Source organism: Pagrus pagrus (assembly GCF_965226575.1).
Source record: "Pagrus pagrus genome assembly, chromosome: 10".
Lineage (NCBI taxonomy): Eukaryota > Metazoa > Chordata > Actinopteri > Spariformes > Sparidae > Pagrus > Pagrus pagrus.
The window spans coordinates 4,806,751-4,824,895 of record NC_140194.1 but is presented as its reverse complement, the minus strand read 5'-3'; the positions used below and the strand labels follow the sequence as shown (position 1 = coordinate 4,824,895).

Here is an 18,145-nt window from a genome sequence, read left to right as displayed (position 1 = left end):
TAATACATCCATGCACCGGGCCCGCGGACCACACCTTGGGAACCACGCCTCTACTGCTGACGTCAGACGCGGACCGGAAATAGTCAGGTGGAATACCGGAAATTCCTTTTGTTGACTGTCGGATATTTGTTTTTCGGCCTCTCTTTAGGACTATTGAATTGCTCTTCTTGTCTAGTTCCTATTCTCATTGAATATATTGAGTCTTGGCGCGTCAACAACAGAGACTGAAGTCGTGTTGGACTTGAGAGTTTCACACAGACACGAACCAGTGTCTCAGTCTTAGTCGGGCCCGAGGCTGGGCTAACTTTAGCCTAGCATTCACTGAAGTCCGACTAGCTAGCGTTAGCTGTCACCCCAGCTGTCTTAAAAGTCAGCCGTTCACTCGTTTAACTAATTAATAAGTGCGGTTGAAACAAACACTCAGAAACCATGGCAGTTGTCAACGAGGGAGCCCTGAAGAAAATGCTGAAGGTAAGCTTGATGCTCAACTGTTGGGGGCACTTGCTGTAGCCAACTGTAGCTAGTTAGCTAAATGTACCGATACCAAACATGATAGCATTACAGTTAGCAGATTTGCATTTCCTGGTGTAAATAATACTTAATAAACGGCCTGTTTCACCTCAGTTTTAGTAGGTTAAACATTTGGTTTTGTTCTAAGGGTCATTAGTGACGCATTTGGCCGAGATCCCTCGTATTAATCTTTGTGTTGTGATTTACAAACTAGCATAGCCACCTAGCTAGCTGACATCACCAATATGCTAACTAGAAACTAACTAGGATTGAACATGGCTATTATTAACACATTTTTCATATATTGTTTTTACAACAATGCTACCACAAGCTGATGAGATGTTTCACAGCCTATAGAACAGCTTTTTGACCGTTACTTGGTATCTTAATATAGAAGAAAATACCACATTGTTGAGTATTTGTACTTGTATCAAATATAAATTATGTATACTTCCCATATTAGAAGCAGGCCACCCGTTCATAATAAAATGCAATGATCTTTTGGGCTCATTCAGCCACATCTTAGATCATACAAACTACAGGCCTACTAAGAATTTTATGAACAGATCAAACATAAGCATTTTTGGTACTTCATAACTGATCACAATTTTGGATGTAGGCCTTTCAGATGTTTGAATCAAGCATTACAGATGCCAGAGGATCAGAATGAAAATAAATCAAATGTCTGAACCAATCTGATTTGGTTGACAGGTGGTTTCAGTCCTAAGGTTTGACTCTCAAGCTTATAAATCACTGTTGTATATAAGCAGAAAGTGAGTAAACAACTATAAACTATGGGCTACACAAACATTACTACCTTAACAAATAACAGGTTTCTGTCTGTTCATTCTCAGGTAGGATCCTGAGTGTCAGTAATTGTGTCTCAACTGTCAGTATATTAACATTCATGACTTTTCCTCCTCTCTTCTTTTGTTGCCTCTGTCCAGCAATACAAATACAGAGATCTGACCGTTCGAGAGATAACCAATGTCATCTCCCAGTACAAGGACTTGAAGCCAGTTATGGATGCCTATGGTAAATTAAATGAAACTGATCCCCTGTCTTTAACTGTCTGGTCTGCATAATTTATTTTACCCATATATGATGGTATACTCGTTTTGCTTGACATGAGAACTTCTTGTATTTCAGTTTTTAATGATGGCTCCACAAGAGACCTGATGAGCTTGACAGGCACTGTCCCAGTGAGCTACAGAGGTAAACAATTAATAACAGTTAGTCTATAAAGACATATTGCACGTATTGTTCCTTCATAGACTCTGAAAGACTGAGGCATAGGAAGGAAGTTTCTGTTTAGTTTTGCCTATTCGCTCACCTACTCTTTCTCTGTAGTATCCTCACTCTAGTTTGGTTTAAAAAAAAAATGCAAGAGAAACTCTCAAACTTGTCGTCTGTTGGTTCAAGTACAGTAAGCAGCAAATGGGCCTTCCTGTGCCAGCTGAGGCAAGCCAGAGAGAGAATCACTCAAGCATGTACCTGCAAACAGGCTGCATCTCGCACTGTGTTACTCTAACCCCAAAGTTTCTCAACTTAGGGATTTGGATTGCTAACATATATTGATGGTTGAAATCAAAACAAGGCAAGATTTTTAGACTGTAAAGTGTATATTTGTTTACTGTACAGCGTATCGCGATTGGGGTTTACTTCATGTAGCGGTCCCCTGTACTCGGCAGGATACAGACATGTGTCTCAAAATAACCAAGTTTGTCAAGTATAATCGGTGGAGCGATGAGAATATTGAGACTTAAAAGGGTCATTTTACAACATGCTGTCTGTGTATGTTTCCCATAGGCAATATCTACAACATCCCAGTGTGTCTGTGGTTGCTGGACACATATCCCTACAACCCTCCCATATGTTTTGTCAAACCTACCAGTGCCATGATGATCAAAACTGGCAAACACATCGACGCCAACGGCAAGATCTACCTGCCTTATCTGCATGAGTGGAAGCATGTAAGTATGATGAATCAGTAAGTTTAATTATAGACGGTTTGTTTATTTAGGCCATGAAAATATGTGGAATGTGTAAAATATAAAGACACAGATTTTTAAAAAGGCAATAAATCAAAAGTTTTGTGTAATGCTGTTGTTGAAGATTTGACTCCAGCAGTGACATTTTTTTTAATCTATAGAAGTTAAACTGTAGCTTTGTGGAATATTTAAGACATGCGACGACCAGTCAGTCAGCGCAAAATGGCGCCGTCATTAAGGCCATAAATTGAACTGTGGCTTCAGATAATATTTGAAGGGTGGCTTGCCTGTTAATAATTTACATTTTGCATTTGATGTCTTGGTTACTAAATCTTGCCCTTCACCGTGTGTCTCACAGCCTCAGTCAGATCTGTACGGACTGATTCAGGTGATGATTGTGGTCTTTGGAGAAGAGCCTCCCGTGTTTTCTCGCCCCACCACACAAGCCCCCTACCAGGCCTTCCAAGCAGCTGGACCCCCTAACCGTGAGTGACATGCGTTTTTGTTGTACAGAGGGTAATCTCAGTGGCCATTGAGTCATTGTGGAATTGTAAGAAAGACTTTTTCACAGAAAGTGATGTGGTGTTCATAGAAGTATTTACACACTGAACAGCTGTCAGTACACTGAAAGGAGAAAAAGCCCCATTTATATCAATGATTGGTGTAAATACTAGAAACACCTCTCTATGATAAATAAATTAATTGATACGCACCACAAAATACAGCTTACATATACATATAAAATACATATTACAACCTTCATTTAATGTGGGAATAATTGTAGGGCTTACATTGCTTTAGCTTTAGCCAAGTGTACCTGTAAAACTGGCAACTGAGTCGTATTTCCTAATAAACCAATTAATTAAAACATTTTCTGATGATAGGAATTTTTAGTCAAAGTGATGTTCTCCAATTTTGTTGCCATATCTTCACTGGCTTTTGATTGTACCTTCAAGTTTTGGCTATAGGTTCATCAAATTACAGAATATGCTTTGGCAATACTCAACATTATTGCTGATGTATATTGGTACACTGGCCTTACTGATTCATTGTGCTGTAAGTGGTGCATTTATTTCCTCAAGCACCAGATGGAGCTCAGATACCACTTCAGCACACCACAGGAAAATGAAAGTAACTATGTCCGTGTGGGAACCAAAGGGATAAAGAATTTTTCACATGTATGTCATCAGATCTGATTGTTTCACTGTCACCTCTCTGTACCGCAGCTTCCTACATGCCTGGCATGCCCGCAGTATCATCCTATGGCCCAAATCCTAACCCAGGGTAAGATGTTTGCCAAGCACCAGCTAAACAAACACACACTGTGTTTCCCACCAAACCTGTCATGGCCTGTCTGTTTTCATGGATTCTTAAGCAGCAAACCACATAGAAGCATATTTATTCTTGATAACACAGTTCAGCTGGTTCACTTACATTTATAACTTTAGAGTTAAAAATAACATTAACAGTAAACATTTGATTAAATGACTTGGCTCTTTGTTGACCACGTAACTATTTACAGAGGCTACCCAGCATACCAGTACCCAGGGAGCAACTCTTATCCGGCCACAGCTGGACCGGCACACTACCCTTCCCAGACTCCAGTGTCCACAGTGGGTATGTATCACATTTAGTATCTGGGGCGCTTTATTCCTCTTTCTCTTGACTATGTTTTAAAGGTGAAATTTGGCACAGAATTTAAACTACTAAATATTTTACATTCAAAACATACAATGAGAGCAGCTGATAAAATATGATGCATTGATCCCATGATTATTGATTAAACCACTGTATAATGAAGTAGCGGGTTATGGGTGGTGCTTTGTTGCTTGACACCTCCTCACCAGGCTCTATATCCTGTATCCTACCCTGGTATTCAGGATGTGCTAATCATCCCCCTTCTTCTCTTTTCCACCTGTAGATGAAACCTTTTTTTACATGCACATCTCCTTTGTGTCTTAATATTACAATACAAGTGATTCAAAACTCAGCCAAATTTGAATTCACCCCTAAAAAACAAAACATTCACTCCTTTCCATGAACTTTAGTTGACCTTGAATTAATACATGTGACCTTTTGACTCAGACTCTCTCACCCACTGTGTGACTTCGGTGGCGCGCTGAGCCGCCAGTGAAAGGTCATTAGTGTAACTTAAATAGGGAGCATTAAAGGCCAAAGGGTGGGATGGACTTGAAGGGGAAGGACCGGTCCCCCCTTCAGCTTTCATAGCGTACACCTCAGAAGCACGTAGCGCTATATTTAGGATGGGAACAGTAACTCCTCACAATGACAGACCTAAGATCAGGGGATCCATCTGCTGCCCCAACATCAGTTACCACCAGCGAAATGCTGGTCCACGACCAACAGACAGAAGAAGCTTTAGCTGTCTCCTATATTTAGTAATGTCAACTCTGACATTTGTAGTGCTGACTCCAGACTGTACATGAAGTGGTCTTGACTCTCAGGACACCCCTCAGTACTGTTTCACTTACATAATAACCACTTTTTCAGGCTTTAATTTGTAATAGTGTTTTATAGACTCATATGTCAAATGATATTTTATTAGTATGGTCATTCTCATGTATTGTATTCGACTGTATTGTTACAGTTGTTCCAGTAACTCAATAAATTTGTTAAAGGGTAACTCCACCAATTTTAAACATAAAAGTGTGTTTAGAGGCCTTTGGGACTGCATATATGAAAACAAAGTAGTATAAAGCCTTGTGTGGCTCCAGAGGAAGCTGCATGTAATCTGATAAATTTCCTCAAGTGATGTCACTCAGTGGCTAAGTGGCATTGTGGGTAATGTAGGCACCACGTTTTAAAAAGGACAAAAAATGCATGGAGGAAAAAAGGTGGTATGTTGAGGTGATGCTGTTCTGCTGATCATTTATTTTAAAAGTGTCCATAATGAGGAAACCGAGCGAGGCTGTGATATATATCAGCATTATGAATGCATTTTTCAGTATGTTCATGCTAAACTGGAGTCATCAGTTAATACTTCATGCCAATAATATACAGTAGTAATAAACCTTTTGCCTAAGAAAAGCTGGCAAAAAACGTCTCACATTTCTTCTTGTCTTCTTCCTCTCCAGGCCAGAGCAGAGATGGCACCATTGGCGAGGACACCATCCGTGCATCTCTGATTTCAGCTGTGAGTGACAAGCTTCGCTGGAGGATGAAGGAGGAGATGGACAGGGCTCAGGCAGAGCTGGATGCCCTAAAGCGAACAGAGGAGGATCTGAAGAAGGGACATCAGAAACTGGAGGAGATGGTGTCAAGGCTTGACCAGGAAGTGGTGAGAGCTTCTCCTCTTTTTATGTCCTCTTCTGTTTTCTGTTTTTGTTTTTCCACAATAACAAACACGACGTGGTTGTGATCATTGTGTTTCCACTAGACTGAGGTTGACAGGAATATCGAGCTGCTGAAGAGAAAGGACGAGGAGCTGAGTGAAGCCTTGGAGAAGATGGAGAACCAATCAGAGAACAATGACATTGATGACGTCATTGTGCCTACAGCTCCGCTGTACAAACAGATCCTGAACCTTTATGCTGAAGAAAATGCAATCGAGGACACCATCTTCTATCTGGGAGAGGCCCTGCGCAGGGGCGTCATAGACCTGGAGGTTTTTCTCAAGGTGAACACATCAACACAGCTGCCAGTAACTCGCAACATAATGTCTACACAGCCCGCATACTCAGAGCAGCAACCTCAGTCAGGGGTTGCTGCTCAACCTCAGTCCACCCCGTGTCTACACAGGATGTGTTCAGGCACAGATCCTGATAGACTTGAGGCGTAAAAATATGCAGAGGCTGCGGTGTGAAAAAGGTGTTTTGGAACTGTGTAGATATACGGCTTAAGAAATCAGAATCAGAATCAGAAACAGATTTATTGCCAAGAGGGATTTTACACCGACAAGGAATTTTTCTTGGTGAATAAGGTGCATACATTGAAGACAATAAACAAACAGTGACTATAATATATACAATATAAACACACAGAGGCATGGAAGACATAAGAGACGTGGACATACACAAACTTGACTCCTCTGTGGTTTTTATCCTTATTGACTCGTACTCTCTTTTGTTACAGCATGTACGCCTTCTGTCCAGGAAGCAGTTCCAGCTCCGTGCCCTCATGCAGAAAGCCCGCAAGACTGCCGGCCTTAGTGACCTCTACTGAACTACACCAACTACCTGGAAATCATTCATATCTTCATCACCTCTTACTCTCTTCATCCCCTCTTTTATTCCCTTTTTAACGTCTTCTTATAGACAGCTGCCATCATTTTAATCTTTATAATATCTGTTCTTGTGAGACAGAAATCTGAGCAGCAGCAACAGTGAATCACAAAACATATTGGCCTCTCTTGTTTAGCACAGTGACATTTCCAACTGTGTGGCCATCATTGTATTTTGATCAGACCAAATACTCGTTTGAGGTCCTTATGCGTTAACGGTCACGACTCATTTGCAAGACATGACAGCATTAAACTTTTTCCCCCTAAATGGAAGTAAAAATCACTGTGAAGGTACTGCGATTCACACAGAAATAGTGGATGCGAGTCTGTTCTGCGTTCGCCCTGCGTGTGGTGTAACTGGATCGGCATACAGTGAGTTAGTGTGTCGACCTGTACATGTTGCGCTGCAGGGTGGCCCACAGGTTCTTTGCCAGAAACAAAGTCATTTGGTGAGTAAGCACAAATTGTTAGGGGCTAGTAGAGAGGGGCTTTGTAGCAAGCCCCATGTATCCACGCTGTTCATAATGAAAAGGTTAAGCTCTGATATAAATACCCGGGGCAACCTTTCAGGGAGGACCGGGGTCAGCCTCAGGATTAAATGCTGTATGAGGTATGGGTCGTGTTCAGTACGGTGTCAAAGTGATGCTGAATGTGGGCCTGAACTGTGTTTTGTTGTTTGAGTCTATTAATGAGCTTCATTTTGAGCTCCCCATGCCCACCTGTCCTCACTACTATTTGTTTTTCCCCCCCTTTTCTGTGTGTGTGTCTCTTTCCACTGGCGTGAGTGAGGTTCATTCATTGTGTGTCCGCTGCTCAGGCCGACCCTCCAGTCTGACTGCATCAACCAGTCAATCGTGTACATTGGTTGGTTTACTCTGTACAGTGTCTCTGTTTAAGGTGGGCGACGGTCTTGACGTACTTTATTCTAAGGTATTACAAAGGAAATTCTGTAATGTCTTTTCTTCACTTTTTCGTTGTGCTGTACACTCATTCTCAGTCCTGCTGAGAGCTTTAGCTTTTCAGTGAACATAAAGGAAGATGTTGTGAATGAAGCCTGAGTGTACAGAGGTACAAAAAGGAAAGAACTATTGTACTAATCAAAAAAAAGTTAACTTATGTAAAGTTTGCAAACAGGTCTCATTTAAATTAGCCTTTTACTAAATGCACTTTGAATTGTATGATAGAATATCTACTGTTTTTTTTTTTTCTTGTTTCCAATTCAACCATAGACCACCTGTTCTTTTATATCTGTAGATTTATGTAAATCAGTACAAATAAAAGAAATCTGATTTAAAAAATGTTCATGTCTGTGTGATCATTTCATTATTATAGTTTTGTTTCATTGAAATCCTTAAAGGTTTGTGTATTAAACAGGAAAAAAAACAAGCTTCTAGAGTTTTTGAAAATAGATGTGGGTCATTGAAAGTGGTTGAATTTATATTTTATGCAAGCACAGAAAAGTTTTTTAATTATTGTTTGTGGTCTTCTGTAAAGCCTGCTGGTTCACATAAAAATGGTCTTGTTGTAACTGTTTATTAGAATTGATCTGTTTCTCAAACTGTGCTGAATAGGGTCATTAAATTTCAGGGAACTGGGCCTGGAAAGTCATTGAAAAGTCCTCTGAATTTAAAGTTTGAGCAGGCGTAGGAACCCTGGTTTAGGTGTTTGGTTTCTAAGCACAGAAAAGTAAAATCCAAAAGTTTATTCTCTCACACACAAACATGAGTTTTTTTTTAACTAGTACTCAGGTGTATGCTCACCTTGTCACACTGTCACATATAGACTGACCACATTTTGATCTGCATAAAAACCCTCTAATCTGCCCTGTGCTGACCCAAAGCAGTGCACTGAGGGCAGCTGAGTCAGCTCTCTGAACACACACACAAACTGCCTTTTTGCTTGGTTGGATGACAAACACAGGAAAGGACAAAGGACACACTCGTATCAGTAACCTGGCAGATTTATTTGATGTTACGGCAAATAAAAATCAGTAACCAGCTGCCATGGCAGGTACAGTTCTTCACTGAGTCAGGTGATTGATAGACCGTATCTAACATTAATACATAAATAGATCTGAACAGTATTAACAGTTATAAATAATACCATCATTGTTCTCTTTATATCCTTTTTTTTTTCCAGAGTCAGGAGGAGTAAAATAAATACAAAACCCCTTTGAGGGGATTTAGTGTGCGCAGACACACAACACCTTCAGGATTGATTCTTGCTGTGCGGATTCAAAACCTGACACTAAGTCATGATTGTAGCTGAGTCTTTCCCATTGGCTCTCTGTTATCTCTATGCTGAGTAAAATTATGATTAGTCACCTCGTTAGCAAACCTTTTTAATTATCTAGGTGAAAAATGTGTCGCTTCTTGCCAGTTCTCTTACCCTTAAATAGTTTTTTTTCTATCAGTGCACTTGTGGTTAGGTTTGTTTTTATAAAAGGCTTCAATGCTGACCGGTAGATGTAGCATTGTTTTTCTCAAATGATAAGGTACTTTGGTATCACAGGATATTGGCCATGTGATATTTGCAGCAGTGTTGTTATGACTGTTTGTGGATAGGAAGCCCTCCTCATAGAGAATGGAATGTCTCCATTATACTCCAAATAAAAAAATAAACAGAGATCACCAAATGGAAAACACCAACTGGCAACAATCACAGATTACACACAAAACACACTACGGACAAGGAGTGTACAGCAGAAGCTACAGTGCGCGGTAACGTACAGTACATAGACTTGTATATGCTCAATTTGCTTACAATGGCCTTGTTTTCTTGCGTAGACAGGACAACGAATAATATCACCTCTCACCAACACAGGCTGAGCTCAAAGGCCAAAAGGTATGAGTTGTGTTTTCTGAGGATTCAGTCAAGGGTTGGAAGGAGGACGGGTGGGAGGCAGCAAAGGAAAAATGACACCCATGCATGAATATCTGATGGTAAAATCTAGCCTCCGCTGGTTTAGCTACAAACACTTGGCCTTGTTAGATATTCAGAGGTTTCATTCGCCTGTTTGGACAACAGGAAGTACAGATGTTGGGACCACAAGGTGTTGGGCTGTGGTTTCAGGTGAGGATTTAGAGGAAGGCTTTTCACAGAGTGAGCTCCTTCTGTACTCCCCACAGGGTCTCAGCGCTCTTCACCAGCTGCTTCTCCTCATCGGGCTTCAGTGTCATGTGGATGACATCTGTCAGACCGCTGTTGCCCAGGACACAAGGGACGCTCAGGAAGACCTCATCCTTCACTCCATGCATGCCCTGTGAGATGAAGGTAGCACAGAAAGGTCATTTCAGAGTATCTGAAGAAGGCACAATATGCTGGTTGAAATAATCAACATGTTGAATCGCAAAATGAATGGCTCTCCTCACCTTGACCAGTGTGGACACAGGGTGCACCTTGTGCAGGTTCTTGGTGATACTTTCCACCAGGTCAGCCACGGACATACCGATGGCCCAGGAGGTGTAGCCCTTCAGCTTGATAACCTCGTAGGCTCTGCAGTGCACACACATAATAAAGAAACAACAAATTAAAAGTGGGAACAGCTTGTAGACACGATGGACTGATGAGAAAGTCAAGCTGTCCGTCTGCTTTGGTATTTGGGACTGCGTTCGCTCCCACTTTGTCATTTTCCTCTAATATCCCTCATTAATCTTCTTTCCAGATGTTTTCATGCTGAAAATCCAGCTGTTTATCACCACGAGAGAAGCATTAAATTGATTTACGCCCGTATCTTTGTTTGGCATGTGCATTTGCTGCTGGGCTGAGCTTGATGTATGCATGTATACAGAGAGAAAAATGAATAAATCTGGTCCATGTTAGGAGGCTAAAGCTATGATAAAAGGCAGCGTGCCATAAACTCACATCTGTGATTAAATCTGGACACATAAGATACAGTTTCTCCTCTCTCCTCTACTGGCCCAGCTGATGAAGAACCTTTGCTGATGTTCTTTCTTTCCCTGTTGCGACATCCATTATGTACATATGACCCTCGTCTTTGTCCTACTTTTGAAATATTTTATTTCATACCTAATCTTGTGCAAACATGATAAAACTATTCTTCTGTACATGGTTGAACTCTTATACACCTCGTTGCTGAAGATAAGTCAGGCTGACTTCCTGACAATGAAAACAAAATGGTGCAATATCAAAGTTTACAGGAAAAACTGTTGCATCACTTAACTTTCAAAGAAATGACTTCATTATTCAAAGAAATCCAACAAACGCGCAGCACAGATTAGGTAACATGGATGAGTTATTTATAGACAGGTGAACCCGTCTTTTCAGTAGACTTATTAGTTGTAATATAACTGGCTATTTCCTTCATGCAGACCTGGGCGTGTAAGTGTGATCATGACTCTACTGTACAGTAAAGTGGCACCTGCCAGGCAGGAGTGAGCCCCATACACAGTAGTGTTACTGTGTATCTGCCTCAGCTTGCCTTTTGGACCACAGCCCAGGTCAGATTCCTCTCCAGGGTTAGTCAGCTTCACTGGATTGAACTGAGCCAGTTGGCACTTTTACTCTTCATGTTAATATTCAGTGGTGACTGAAGGCATTAAACCTAAGAGGTCTGTTTCCATAAAATACAACACTTGAGGCTCCAACCTCAGTGCTGCATGTGGATAATTGTTTGTTATGCAGATTAAATCGGGAGAGATGTGGTTTGTAGGGAAATGATTTGAACTCACCCGTCAACCACCATCTTATGAACCGCCTTCCAGTTCTCACTGTCGCCCTCAGCCCCCATCTTTGGGTTGAGGCTCTGCAGAGAAACTCCAGCAACATTGACACCGCTCCACACAGGCACTATAAGAAACAGACATGTAATAGCCATAAGTTATCTCGCAAACAAATTATAAAGCATTCATACGATGCTTTATTAAGCTATTTAGCATCACCATCCAACAGGTAAAGTGGACGGCTGGGGGAAAGATTATTTTTAGTCAGAGCTGCGTACCACTGGAGTCTCCGTGCTCTCCGACGATCCAGCCGTGGCAGCTGGAAGGGTGGAGGTGGAGCTTCTCTCCCATGATGTGGCGGAAACGTGCAGAGTCCAGGTTGGTGCCAGAGCCGATGACGCGGTGACGTGGGAAGCCACTCAGCTTCCAGGCCACGTAGGTCAGGATGTCAACTGAAAGGTTACAGGATGAGGGGACAACTCTTAGAAACGATGATCTACAGGTGTTACTCCAGCAACGCTACTTCAAGCCACACCACACCTCCTCTCATCACATTTCCCTCCTCCTCCCCCGTCCGTCTCACCTGGGTTAGAAACCACCAGCAGGATGCAGTTGGGGCTGTACTTGACGATGTTTGGGATGATGAACTTGAAGATGTTGACGTTGCGCTGCACCAGGTTAAGACGGCTCTCGCCCTCCTGCTGGCGGGCACCAGCGGTCACCACCACCACTTTGGAATGGGCTGTCACACTGTAGTCTGACAAAAGCAGAAATGTTGGATTGAGATAAATAAAATAACAGTTTAAGTGACTAAAACCTAATTTCTTAACAGTCACAGGCTGTATTTAGTTTCGAGCGTTCTCACCTTTGTCGGCAACAATCTTGTGTGTCTTGAGGAAGAGGGATCCGTGCTGCAGATCCATGACCTCACCCTTCAGCTTGTCCTCCATCACATCAACCAGGGCCAGCTCATCACACAAGTCCTGATTATAAACATAAATACAATGAGGGGATGAAGCTGCAGCGAGGCTTACTCAAAGCGGCAGATCTCAGTAAACCTTGAAATGAAAAGGAGGAAAAACACCGTTCATCTCTGCCTGGTCTACTCAGCAGCACTGTTAGCTGTAAGAACCTGTGACCTGGTTTCTCTGGTTTAGCCTCTGTTGTTCCTCAGCTGGCTCTGATCCAGCTAACTTGTTGTGAAACGGGGCAGGACAATATGAGGGAAATGTGATATTTCCTGTCCAGTTTTGGATAACAAGGCCGCATGCAGGGTTTTTACACTGAAGTTGATTTCCCTCAGCACACACTCATCCATTGGAGACTAATTTGCAAATCTTTATAATATTAGAACTAGTGACGTTATGGATTTGCTTACTCATTCATGTACATGTAAAACTTTTAAAGGGGCACTGTGACGTTTTGGAAAAGAAATTCAAACTCAGACTTCAATGAGGTTGTAATCCAAAATATTTATCTTTTCCCTGATTGAATAAACAAACTGTTCTCAGAAGAAAACAAGGTCCCCACCACACTGTTTGAAGCTAGCAGGGTGGCAGGGTCCGCCACATATAAACAAAGTAAAACAGTATCAAAGTGTTGTCCTTTAAGGTCAGTTTGTTTATTCAGTCATGAAATAAAGAGAGTTTGTTTATTTGTTTGTTTAGCCATGAAAGAGTCAGTGAAGATCTTTCTCTTCCACCAAAACCACATAGTGCACCTTTAAGTTTTGTAAGTTTGGACTTATAAAGGTTAATATAAAGCCTCTGACACCCTCTCATGAGTACACTTTAGTTTCTTGTACTGTAGTAACTAGGGTCACTTCCTCTTTGCTCGTTTCAACACTTCTTCTTTATACACACACACACATCAGCAGGATTTATCGCTTCACTTCACTTCACATCTCCTCTTCCTCTTTCAGTCTCACCTTGAGCAGGACGCTGATGGCAGAGGCCATGCCCACCATGCCGACACCCACCACCGTCACCTTGTTCCTGCTGCCAACAGGCTCCTCCTTCATCACATGGGTGATCAGCTTCTCCTTGGTGGACATCTGTGCAAAGAAAAAAAAGTCATGTGAAGCGGGCGAGGGATAGACGACCACATGTGAGAGACATCGAGAGAGGAGAAAGTGGGGAAACGGGGAGGATGTGATGGGAAAGAGGTTTTTAGGAAAAAGTAAGTAGGCAGGGGTGGAAAGAGAGTCAGAGCAGTCCTGCATAATGTATGTGCCAGCTTGAATGGGTTACTGCCAACAGGTCCAGACAGGCGTACGTGACTTTGCGCTGAACCAACAATGACTGACTTAAACTTGGGTTTCCCTTTTCGTCTCATATACAGAACTGAAAGTGTGTCCTTCCCCTGACCTTGAAAACACGACCTCTAACAACCACAACTTCCATTTTTTGTATTCACTCTCTCATTATCATGTTACCGCCTTATATGGTTTAGCAATTCTCGATTTACAGCGCCACTCTGGGTCTCCATGGCAACCACTGCCTGGGGAGGTACTGCAGCCTGTCTCTGTGCAGAAAACACCATCTCCGGCTGACGTCACGCACACACACACTACTATTTATGTTTCCTGGTTGTGGCAGCCGTGGCCGAGCGCTCCGGCTTTACATCACCAGCATGACTCGGCTGATGTGCAGGCGAGCACGTAGCGGATCGCCCCACAGCGTTAATACACTGTAATACCCTTCCTTGAGAGGATATTTAAGACTCTCTCCGCAGTGAGTTTGCACACAATAGCAGTATATATAAGTGGGGCAGTCATACCTAATATCCCTTTATCCAATTATCTCTCACTCCGAGCCGAGGTGAGCTCAAAGCTTACATACCAGAGAGCTGACCCTGAACTGTGTGTGCTTTATAAGAGGACCCTTTGTTCACTAACAGTACAGGATTACTGTAGATCTTTGATTCTGGTCGGAGTTCCTTTCTTTACTGGAGAAAATATGCTGCACAAATCAGCTAAATTACTACTGAAGCATGTCCAACTGAGGATTACAAGAAGGATTATTAGTAGCTGAAAGAACTTAATGTGATGCAGTCAGAAGGAGCGAGGGAGATGGATGTTCTGAGTCGAGCTTTCCTGGGACTTAAAATAAGCAACTGTTGCACACTAATGCATGATCACACTTCCCAGCACATTATGACATTTACTGGATATGATCCCTGTGGGTTCAACGAGGCTTTGCAGAGCTCCTCTCTGATGGGGTTTCAGGTGCCACGGCTGAAGATCTAGTTTTTCAGGCGGCTGTGTGGAAACATTTTGAACTTATTTCAGGCGATGTGATCAGCCACAGGCTCAGCCTATCCAAACTTTCATTTGCTTTTTTGAAAATTGAGTTTCACCAGCAGGAAAAACTTGATTTGTTGTTTTCGCAGTGCACTCATAAGAGTGTAGCCAGGCTGTTCCTGCCAACAGGATGCAAGTGAAATATTCCTCCACACCAGTGCTATGCCAAGAATGGCATTAGTTTATTGAATCAGAACAAAGTTTTTTGGTGGCTCAATCTTTTGAGTGCCTGACACGCTCATAAAAGTGACATTTTACTGCTTTAGTTACTCCAGTGATGGCATATCTGCACCACTCTCATTAAGATCTGCCTCCCCACGGGTCAGCATTTGAATGCAGTCCATTTCCTGTGCCAAGTTCACTGTGGCCCAGTCTGCTCAGTGGCTCTTCACAGACAGCAGGGGGCATGCGTGACGGCTTGTGTAACACTGCGAAATATTACTCCAGTACATCCAACTGACGTAACAGAAGGCTATATGACCTTATCATATGGTGAAGTGTGGGATATGTGACAGCTTATTATATATCTTATTCGCGCGGGCTCTGTGGTGTAATTTGTATTAAGCATATGTGAATAATTTATAACATCATATTAAACACCCATTCAATCAACTGACACGAGTAGCGCACTCACAATCTCACTTCCTGTTGCTTCTGCTTCACACAAATTAAAAAAAACAAAAAAACAACACAAATGGACCACATGTAGAGTGGTAATCAGAAGATGAAGCTGCCTCAATCACATCCAATCAACAGTATCGACACTGAGCGGACACGCCCCTCTCTGCCTATCATCCCAGAAATGCGCATCAGGTTGGTGAAGTCTCTCCAAACTCTTTTACGCACAAACCTAAACGATGACTTCCGGGTACGTTTCGGAGCGCTACGCGCTAATGTGTTAGCCAGGATGCGGTGTGGTCTTACCTTTCAGGCTTCAGTTAGGATGTAGAAACAACGAGCTGGAATGTGTCTGCTCCTCCTCAGTGCAGCGTTTCCGCAGAAGTGGTGCCGCGGAGGGGGAGCGTCCCGGTATTTAAAGACTGCCCCCGCGCAGACGCTACGTGCTTCAGGGTAGTGACGCTGGGGTTTGGCTGCGCGTGTCTCCTGTCACGTCCCGGGCAGGATGCGGCAGTGGGAGAGTGTGTGTGAGCGGTGTGTGTCACTACCTCTTCTTAATAATAAGATGGAGGTCTAACAAGAAAAACGTGTAGTTTCGCTCCCATCCAACAATCATCATGTCATCGCAGCGCACGTGCCAGCGTTATTTTAAACAACACTAAGGGTTAACCACAACTTCATTGGCTGGACTGTGTGTGACGTAGCAAAGATGTAGTTCAAGGATGGTGGAGAAAATGAACAAGATGTTCCTATGAGGCTTTTCTACCATCAGTAATCACCATAATGGACCTGGATGTTTTATTTTATTCAGGCTTTGATTTAATTTAACAACACTTATGTATAATTCAGGATATTACACGGTATAGTAGTGTGATGAGTGTAATGATTATCCTAATGGGTATTTCCCGTGACTTATGTAACTTGAGTTCTGGGTTAAAATGTGTCTAATGTAAAAAAAAAAAAGATATTGAGTGTGATTTATCTCAGTGGAGCAGAAATATACAGGGTTTTATAACGCTCTTCAAAACATAAACACAGACAGACACATCCAACAATACAAATAATACACAGGGGCCACAGGAGAGAAAGATCTAACTTAGCAGATCCCTGTTTTATGAAATACATAGTGCATAATATACTCACATAGATTACACACTCACAGGAATATGTTGTGGGAGTTTAATATCAGGGTCTAAGGACAGAGGATGTCATCCACTGCCCAATGAGGCAGTGTAATTGTGAATCTGGGCTGTATAAATACAAATTTGACTTGGCTTGTAAACATTAACCATACACCCAATGTTTCAGCTTCAGGGAGTATATAATGTGAGGGAAGCATGAAGCACATGGCCACTCCAGAAGAGTAGGGGGTATTTGGGATGATAGCAGGGCTTGTTATGACGTCACTCTGCCAGAGCAACAGCATTTCACTGCCACCTCCTGTCTGCTTTAAGTCATTACAACATGCTTCCCTATTGCTTAACCCTTAATGTTGTAACGAGGCCTTTGTGTGACCTTCCTGAGGAATTTCCTTATTTATGACAGAGCGGACTCGACCGACAAAAGACACAGGAGTTGCGTATTAGTTGCAACATAGCGTTTCAATTTGTTTTATTGTTCTGGATTTGGTCGTCCCTGGGAACAAAAACTCATGCAGTCAGACTATCAGGTTCCAGATATGCTGAAGGCTACTTTTTGTTACGTGAAGTTATGTGAAAATGTTCCTGTTGGGTTATTGACCATGTGGAAAACAAAAAACTCTTCACAGATGGGACTCTTTGTGTTTGAGGAACATCAAGTACTGAATGTTAGTTTAGTTCATACATTGCTATAAAATGACAAGATAGCAACAAAGAAAGGACACAAAGTTAAAGCCAGTCCACAGTAGTTAAGTTTAATATTCATGATATTCTGAACTAGAGGTACCACATTAGGTTATATGCCTCCACTTTAAAGAAGGTAAAGCTCCTAAGAAGCTACAATATGGTGCAAAATTATATGAATTTGACCTACAAAATCTAATCAGTTCACCCTCGAGTCCAGGTGTAGGTTAATTTGACAGAAATCCCTCAGTGCATTGTTGAAATATTGTCCTCGCTTTGAGCTTGACCTTCGACCTCTGAGTCGAAGTTGACATTTGTGCCAAATTTAAAGGAGCTCCCTCAAGATGCTCCTGAGATACTGCCTTCACAATACACAACGTCACAGGGACCTTGACCTTTGACCTTCAAAATTTAATCAGTTCACCCAAGAGTCCAAGTGGACCTATGTTCCAAATTTGAGAAACTCCCTTCAGGCATACTTGAGCTTTTGCGTTTATGAATCATGAGGTGGCAGTGACCTTGGACCACCAAAATCTCATCTTTGTGCAAAGTTTGAAGAAAATTCCTCAAAGTGTTCTTGAGATATTGAATGGCCTGGACCTACGGACCTACGGACCTACGGACGGACAGCCGGAGGACAGGATGCCTCCGGCCCTGGCTATCGCCGGCTGAGGCATAAAGATAAACTCCTACCAGAAGCCATTTTGGCGACAGGTGGTTAGTGTGAAATCACATTACATTCCAGTCTGCTGTAATAATCAAAATCAAACGTGAAACACTGGCTTTGTGTTTACTCCTGATGCTTTTGATTGTTGAATTGTTTGAGAGGGAAATTCAAGCAGATTAGCACTTTCATCATGCAAATAGATGCACACAGTCAAAAGGGAACCAGCCCTCGCCTTCAGATGTGGCTCTGAAACAGGCACAAAATAATTTATTTTGCACTTAATTGAAAACAAGTCACAACAGATAACTCCCAC

The 18,145-nt window shown here is 42.3% G+C and overlaps 2 protein-coding genes across 2 annotated transcripts; one reads left to right on the top strand and one right to left on the bottom strand.

The window, feature by feature from the left end:
* Nucleotides 1-80: 80 nt before the first annotated feature.
* tsg101a (tumor susceptibility 101a) lies at nt 81-8,043 on the top strand. The gene is made up of 10 exons (XM_084364652.1): nt 81-471; nt 1,458-1,545; nt 1,660-1,725; nt 2,320-2,483; nt 2,860-2,986; nt 3,728-3,785; nt 4,024-4,118; nt 5,597-5,799; nt 5,899-6,138; nt 6,594-8,043. The coding sequence occupies exons 1-10, from the start codon at nt 430-432 to the stop codon at nt 6,681-6,683; spliced, it is 1,173 nt and encodes a 390-aa protein (XP_084220778.1). The 5' UTR covers nt 81-429; the 3' UTR covers nt 6,684-8,043.
* Nucleotides 8,044-8,683: 640 nt separating this feature from the next.
* On the bottom strand, nt 8,684-15,808 carry ldha (lactate dehydrogenase A4). The gene is made up of 8 exons (XM_084364653.1): nt 15,649-15,808; nt 13,351-13,476; nt 12,289-12,406; nt 12,007-12,180; nt 11,702-11,875; nt 11,433-11,550; nt 10,113-10,236; nt 8,684-10,001 (listed from the first exon to the last, which is right to left on the bottom strand). Exons 2-8 carry the CDS (start codon nt 13,474-13,476, stop codon nt 9,837-9,839), a joined length of 999 nt encoding a protein of 332 aa, XP_084220779.1. The 5' UTR covers nt 15,649-15,808; the 3' UTR covers nt 8,684-9,836.
* Nucleotides 15,809-18,145: the final 2,337 nt, after the last annotated feature.